We start from the raw sequence: 7,523 nt of genomic DNA on the forward strand, positions 1-7,523 counted from the left end.
ATGTTCGTGAAAAAAAATCCCCAAAATTTTACACTTTTTAGACAACATTTTTTTATTTTACATATATTCAAATAGAACTCATTCAGTGTAAGAGCCCAGAGCGTAACCCCTCCACAGGCCGTGGCGGAGTAGCGCAGTTGGTAGCGCCCTCGCTTCCCATGCCAAAGGTCGCGGGATCGATCCCCGCGTCCTCCACAGGCGAATATATTTTTAAATCCTTTATATTAAGTTCGCTGCCACGCATATAAAGGATTTATAGTGAAAAACTTTGTTTTTACGGGTTATACTTATTAGACAACGACCCCTTCAACACTCGAACTCGTGCGACAAAGAGCTTCACGGCTCCTCGGATTCCGCCCTCCTTCCCTCCATCCCTCCATCCTCAACGTCTCATTAAAAAAAAATCCCATTGAGTTGATGCAGCGCTAACACGTTGGGCTCATTTAGACATATACTTCGGTTTTTTCGGTAAAGTCACGTAGGTAAAAAATTAAAATTAATAAAAGTAAAATAAAATAAAAATAAAATACAAATCACGACGAAACGACGTGAAAAATCACGACGTATTCGTCGTGATTTTTATTTTATTTTTATTTTATTTTACTTTTATTAATTTTAATTTTTTACCTTCGTGACTTGACCGAAAAAAACCGAACAATATGAATCCTTGCAGTCACGAAAGCTTCAAATCTAGAACTCATTCAGACATTCTTTGGTTCTTTCGGTAAAGTCACGTATAAAGATAAAATAATAAACTAAATAATAGCATACGACGTTTCGATTGCAACACAAGCAATCATCATCAAATTTCGATTTAAAGCTTTCGTGACTGCAGGGATTCATCTTCTTGACCTGAAGACGGCTGCTTGCGTTGTAGCCGAAACGTCGTGAGAATCATTTCATTTTATTATGTTTTATTTTTATTATTTTATTACTTCCCTTCTACGTGACTTTACCGAAAGAACCAATAAGATCAATCGTCATCAGGTATACATTAGACATCCCCATTAGGAATCGATTCCCTCGCGACCGAGTCGGATTCAACTCGCGTGCCGATTCCAGAGGAATCGATTCCCCAGCAGCCATGGCGGGCATGAGAGATACCACCACCGACCGCTCGCTCCGCTCCGTGTTCGGTGAGAGACTCGGGACGAGGCCCGGGACGAGGCCAGGAGCGAGGGGGGTCAAGGGGGTCCGAGGGGGTCCGTGGGGGGCCGAGGGTAGCGAGGCCACGGGCGAGGGTAACGAGGCGATGGACCGCGCTAGTCGAGCGCCGTTGTAGTGGATGGGGGCCTGCGCTTGGGGAGCGGTGGCGCTGCGGTTAGCGCAGCGCGGCGACCTCGGCCAACCGAACGAGTTCGGGTCCCGCTCGCGAACCGGGCCTCCCCTAGGTCGACTCGGCCTCGAATGAGTACCCGGTGTGTAGTGAACATCGCCACTGGGGAGACAAAGGCGGCCGGGCGTGGTGCTGGCCACCCCACCCCCCTCGTGTGCCACAGTGCCGGTAGCCTTCATAGCTGCTGCTGCTGCTACTACTCGCTACTAACAGCACTTGCCCCTATAGTCTGCTGAGCCTACATGGGTGATCTTTGTGTGTGTGTCTGTGTGTGTGTGTCTGTGTGTGTGTGTGTGTCTGTGTGTGTCTGTGTGTCTTGGTGTGTCTGTGTGTGTGTGTCTTGGTGTGTCTGTCTGTGTCTGTGTGTGTCTTGGTGTGTCTGTGTGTGTGTGTCTGTGTGTGTGTGTCTGTATGTGTGTGTGTGTGTCTGTGTGTGTGTCTGTGTGTGTGTGTGTGTCTGTGTGTGTGTGTGTGTCTGTGTACCTGTGTGTGTGTGTCTGTGTGTGTGTCTGTGTGTGTGTGTGTGTGTGTCTGTGTGTGTGTGTGTCTGTCTGTGTGTGTGTGTCTGTGTGTGTGTGTGTGTGTCTGTGTGTGTGTCTGTGTGTGTGTGTGTGTCTGTGTGTGTGTCTGTGTGTGTGTCTGTGTGTGTGTGTGTGTCTGTGTGTGTGTCTGTGTGTGTGTGTGTGTCTGTCTGTGTGTGTGTGTGTGTGTGTGTGTCTGTGTGTGTGTCTGTGTGTGTGTGTGTGTCTGTGTGTGTGTCTGTGTGTGTGTGTGTGTCTGTGTGTGTGTGTGTCTGTGTGTGTGTGTGTGTCTGTGTGTGTGTCTGTGTGTGTGTGTCTGTCTGTGTGTGTGTGTCTGTGTGTGTGTGTCTGTGTGTGTGTGTGTCTGTGTGTGTGTCTGTGTGTGTGTGTCTGTGTGTGTGTCTGTGTGTGTGTCTGTGTGTGTGTGTCTGTGTGTGTGTGTCTGTGTGTGTGTCTGTGTGTGTGTGTGTGTCTGTGTGTGTGTCTGTGTGTGTGTGTCTGTGTGTGTGTGTGTGTCTGTCTGTGTGTGTGTGTGTGTGTCTGTGTGTGTGTCTGTGTGTGTGTGTGTGTCTGTGTGTGTGTCTGTGTGTGTGTGTGTGTCTGTGTGTGTGTGTGTGTGTCTGTGTGTGTGTCTGTGTGTGTGTGTGTGTCTGTGTGTGTGTGTGTGTGTCTGTGTGTGTGTCTGTGTGTGTGTGTGTGAATGCAGTTGGTAACATCCCCTATGAGGCGACGGAGGAGCAACTCAGAGACATCTTCTCTGAGGTGGGGCCGGTGGTGAGCTTCAGGTGAGACCTGCGGTCAGGCACACACACAACACACACATGTACACACACATGTACACACACAACAAACACACACACAACACACACATGTACACACACACACACATGTACACACACACACAACACACACATGTACACACACACACATGTACACACACACACACAACACACACATGTACACACACACACATGTACACACACACAACACACACATGTACACACACACACATGTACACACACACACAACACACACATGTACACACATACAACACACACATGTACACACACATGTACACACACAACAAACACGCACACACGCGTGTGTGTGTGTGGGTACATGTGTGTGCGTACACGTGTGTGTGTGTGTGCACGTGTGTATGTGTGTGTACACGTGTGTATGTGTGTGTACACGTGTGTATGTGCGTGTACACGTGTGTATGTGCGTGTACACGTGTGTGTGTACACGTGTGTATGTGTGTGTATACACGTGTGTGTACACGTGTGTGTATGTGCGTGTACACGTGTGCGTGTGTGCGTGTACACGTGTGTGTATGTGCGTGTACACGTGTGTGTGCGTGCGTGCCGCGTGCAGGCTGGTGTACGACAGGGAGACGGGCAAGCCCAAGGGCTACGGCTTCTGCGAGTACCAGGACCAGGAGACGGCGCTGAGCGCCATGAGGAACCTCAACGGGCGCGAGTTCAGCGGACGCTCGCTGCGCGTCGACAACGCCGCCAGCGAGAAGAACAAGGAGGAGCTCAAGAGTGGGTCACCTCACCACCCTCCCCTCACCCCCCTGCCTCCCCTCTCGCCCTCACCCCCCCCTCCCTCTTTCCCCCCCCTGCCTCCCCCCCTTCCTCTCCCCCCTCCCCTCCCCTCCCTCCCCCTCCCCTCCCCCTCTCCTCCCCCCCTCCCTCTTTCCCCCCCCCCTGCCTCCCCCCTGCCTCACCCCCCTCCCCTCCCCCCTCCCCTCCCCCTCCCTCCCCCCTCCCCTCCCCCTCTCCCTCCCCCCCTCCCTCTTTCCCCCCCCTAACCTCCCCCCCTTCCTCTCCCCCCTCCCCTCCCTCCCCCCTCCCCTCCCCCTCTCCCTCCCCCCCTCCCTCTTTCCCCCCCCCCTGCCTCCCCCCTGCCTCACCCCCCTCCCCTCCCCCCTCCCCTCCCCTCCCTCCCCCCTCCCCTCCCCCTCTCCCTCCCCCCCTCCCTCTTTCCCCCCCCTAACCTCCCCCCCTTCCTCTCCCCCCTCCCCTCCCCTCCCTCCCCCCTCCCCTCCCCCTCTCCCTCCCCCCCTCCCTCTTTCCCCCCCCCCTGCCTCCCCCCTGCCTCACCCCCCTCCCCTCCCCCCTCCCCTCCCCTCCCTCCCCCCTCCCCTCCCCCTCTCCCTCCCCCCCTCCCTCTTTCCCCCCCCCCCTGCCTCCCCCCTGCCTCACCCCCCCTCCCCCTCCCCCCTCCCCTCCCTCCCCCCTCCCCTCCCCCTCTCCCTCCCCCCCTCCCTCTTTCCCCCCCCTAACCTCCCCCCCTTCCTCTCCCCCCTCCCCTCCCCTCCCTCCCCCCTCCCCTCCCCCTCTCCCTCCCCCCCTCCCTCTTTCCCCCCCCCCCTGCCTCCCCCCTGCCTCACCCCCCTCCCCTCCCCCCTCCCCTCCCCTCCCTCCCCCCTCCCCTCCCCCTCTCCCTCCCCCCCTCCCTCTTTCCCCCCCCTAACCTCCCCCCCTTCCTCTCCCCCCCTCCCCTCCCCTCCCTCCCCCCTCCCCTCCCCCTCTCCCTCCCCCCTCCCTCTTTCCCCCCCCCCTGCCTCCCCCCTGCCTCACCCCCCTCCCCTCCCCCCTCCCCTCCCCTCCCTCCCCCCTCCCCTCCCCCCTCTCCCTCCCCCCCTCCCTCTTTCCCCCCCCTAACCTCCCCCTTCCTCTCCCCCTCCCCTCCCCTCCCTCCCCCCTCCCCTCCCCCTCTCCCTCCCCCCCTCCCTCTTTCCCCCCCCCTGCCTCCCCCCCTGCCTCACCCCCCTCCCCTCCCCCCTCCCCTCCCCTCCCTCCCCCCTCACCTCCCTCTCTCCTCCCTCTACCACTTCCCTCCTCCCCTCCGCTCCCTCCCCCTCCCCTCCCCTCCCTCTCCCCCCATCTCCCTCCCCTCCTTCCCCTCCCTCCCCCCTCTCATCTCCCCTCCCTTCCCCTCCCTTCCCCTCCCCCCCTCCCCTCCCGTCCCCCCTCCTTTCCCTCTCACTGTGTGTCTCTGTGTGTCTCACTGTGTCTCTGTGTGTGTCTGCGTGTGTCTCTGTGTGTCTCACTGTGTCTCTGTGTGTGTCTGCGTGTGTCTCTGTGTGTCTCTGTGTGTCTCTGTGTGTGTCTGCGTGTGTCTCTGTGTGTCTCTGTGTGTCTCTGTGTGTCTCTGCGTGTGTCTCTGTGTGTCTCTGTGTGTCTCTGCGTGTGTCTCTGTGTGTCTCACTGTGTGTCTCTGTGTGTCTCACTGTGTCTCTGTGTGTGTCTGCGTGTGTCTCTGTGTGTCTCACTGTGTCTCTGTGTGTGTCTGCGTGTGTCTCTGTGTGTCTCTGTGTGTCTCTGTGTGTGTCTGCGTGTGTCTCTGTGTGTCTCTGTGTGTCTCTGTGTGTCTCTGCGTGTGTCTCTGTGTGTCTCTGTGTGTCTCTGCGTGTGTCTCTGTGTGTCTCACTGTGTGTCTCTGTGTGTCTCACTGTGTCTCTGTGTGTGTCTGCGTGTGTCTCTGTGTGTCTCACTGTGTCTCTGTGTGTGTCTGCGTGTGTCTGCGTGTGTCTCTGTGTGTCTCTGCGTGTGTCTCTGTGTGTCTCTGTGTGTCTCTGTGTGTCTCTGCGTGTCTCTGTGTGTCTCACTGTGTGTGTCACTGTGTGTGTGTCTCTGTGTCTCACTGTGTGTCTCTGTGTGTGTTTCACTGTGTGTGTCTGTGTGTCTCACTGTGTGTGTGTGTCTCACTGTGTCACTGTGTGTCTCTCTCACTGTGTGTCTCTGTGTGTGTCTCACTGTATGTGTCTCACTGTGTGTCTCTGTGTCTCACTGTGTGTGTCTCACTGTGTGTGTCTCACTGCGTGTGTCTCACTGTGTCTCTGTGTGTGTCTCACTGTGTGTGTCTCACTGTGTGTGTCTCACTGTGTCTCTGTGTGTCTCACTGTGTATGTCTGTGTGTGTCTCACTGTGTGTCTCACTGTGTGTCTCTGTGTGTCTCACTGTGTGTGTCTCTGTGTGTCTCACTGTGTGTCTCATTGTGTCTCTGTGTGTGTTACTGTGTGTGTCTGTGTGTCTCTGTGTGTCTCTCTGTGCGTGTCTCACTGTGTGTGTCTCTGTGTGTCTCACTGTGTGTGTCTCTGTGTGTCTCACTGTGTGTGTGTGTCACTGTGCGTCTCTCTGTGCGTGTCTCACTGTGTGTGTGTGTCTTTGTGTCTCTGTGCGTGTGTCAGGTCTGGGTCACACGGGGCCCGTGTTGGAGTCTCCGTTTGGCGACGCTGTGGCCCCTGAGGAGGCTCCGCACGCTGTGACGCAGGCGGTCGCCTCTCTACCCCCCGAGCAGCTCTACTGCCTCGTCAAGCAGATGAAGGTTCACACACAAATACTACTACTACTTACTATACTACTATAGTATATACTATACTACTATAGTACACTACTACTATAGTACACTAGTACTATGACACGTGACGCAGGCGGTCGCCTCTCTACCCCCCGAGCAGCTCTACTGCCTCGTCAAGCAGATGAAGGTTCATACACAAATACTATGTTACTACTTACTATACTACTTACTATACCACTATAGTATATACTATAGTAGTATAGTATATACTATAGTAGTATAGTATATACTATAGTAGTATAGTATATACTATACTACTATATACACGACTACTATAGTATATACTATATACACTACTACTATACTACTATATACACTACTACTATACTATATACACTACACTGTACACCACTACACTGTACACCACTACACTACACCGCTACACTGTACACCACTACACTGTATGCCAACACACTGTACACCGCTACACTGTACACGGTGCTGTGCACCGCTAGACTGTACACCGCTAGACTGTACACCGCTAGACTGTACACCGCTAGACTGTACACCGCTAGACTGTACACCGCTAGACTGTACACCTACACTGTACACGGTGCTGTACACCGCCACACTGTACACGGTACGTGCTGTACGTGCGTGGTGACGTGTGCGTGTGTGTACGTGTGTGCGTGTACGTGTGTGTGTGTACGTGTGTGTGTACGTGTGTGTGCGTGTGTGCAGGCGTGCGTGGTGACGTGTGTGTGTGCGTGTGTGGTGACGTGTGTGTGTGTACGTGTGTGCGTGTGTGTGTGCAGGCGTGTGTGTGTGCGTGTGTGGTGACGTGTGTGCGTGTGTGTGTGTGTGCGTGTGTGCGTGTCCAGGCGTGTGTGTGTGACGTGTGTGTGTGTGTGTGTGGTGACTGTGCGTGTGTGTGTACGTGTGTGTGTATGTGTGTGACGTGTGTGTGCGTGGTGACATGTGTGTACGTGTGTGTGTGTGTGTACGTGTGTGCGTGTGTACATGAGTGTGCGTGTGCGTGTGCAGGCGTGTGTGGTGACTGTGTGTGTGCGTGTGTGTGTGTGTGTACGTGTGTGACGTGTGCGTGCGTGGTGACATGTGTGTACGTGTGTGTGTGTGTACGTGTGTGCGTGTGTGGTGACGTGTGCGTGTGTGCACGTGTGCAGGCGTGTGTGGTGACTGTGTGTGTGCGTGTGTGTGTGTGTGTGTACGTGTGTGACGTGTGCGTGCGTGGTGACGTGTGTGTGCGTGTACGTGTGTACGTGTGTGTGCGTGTGTGCGTGTGTGCGTGTGTGGTGACGTGTGCGTGTACATGTGTGTGCGTGTGCAGGCGTGTGTGG

The 7,523-nt window shown here is 55.3% G+C and overlaps 1 protein-coding gene across 1 annotated transcript in view; it reads left to right on the forward strand.

Annotated features, from left to right (window-relative positions):
* Positions 1 to 1,050: 1,050 nt before the first annotated feature.
* The window catches only part of LOC144949974 (cleavage stimulation factor subunit 2-like), a 25,857-nt gene continuing 19,384 nt past the window's right edge, over positions 1,051 to 7,523 (forward strand). Inside the window, exons 1-5 of the mRNA XM_078879964.1 lie at positions 1,051 to 1,136; positions 2,564 to 2,642; positions 3,232 to 3,401; positions 6,056 to 6,192; positions 7,514 to 7,523. The exon at positions 7,514 to 7,523 is cut by the window's right edge and continues 110 nt beyond it. Coding sequence (XP_078736090.1) covers positions 1,085 to 1,136; positions 2,564 to 2,642; positions 3,232 to 3,401; positions 6,056 to 6,192; positions 7,514 to 7,523 — 448 coding nt within the window. The 5' untranslated portion in view covers positions 1,051 to 1,084. The remainder of the gene's footprint in view (positions 1,137 to 2,563; positions 2,643 to 3,231; positions 3,402 to 6,055; positions 6,193 to 7,513) is intronic.

This window comes from Lampetra fluviatilis, chromosome 55 (genome assembly GCF_964198595.1).
Source record: "Lampetra fluviatilis chromosome 55, kcLamFluv1.1, whole genome shotgun sequence".
In the NCBI taxonomy this organism is placed as follows: domain Eukaryota; kingdom Metazoa; phylum Chordata; class Hyperoartia; order Petromyzontiformes; family Petromyzontidae; genus Lampetra; species Lampetra fluviatilis.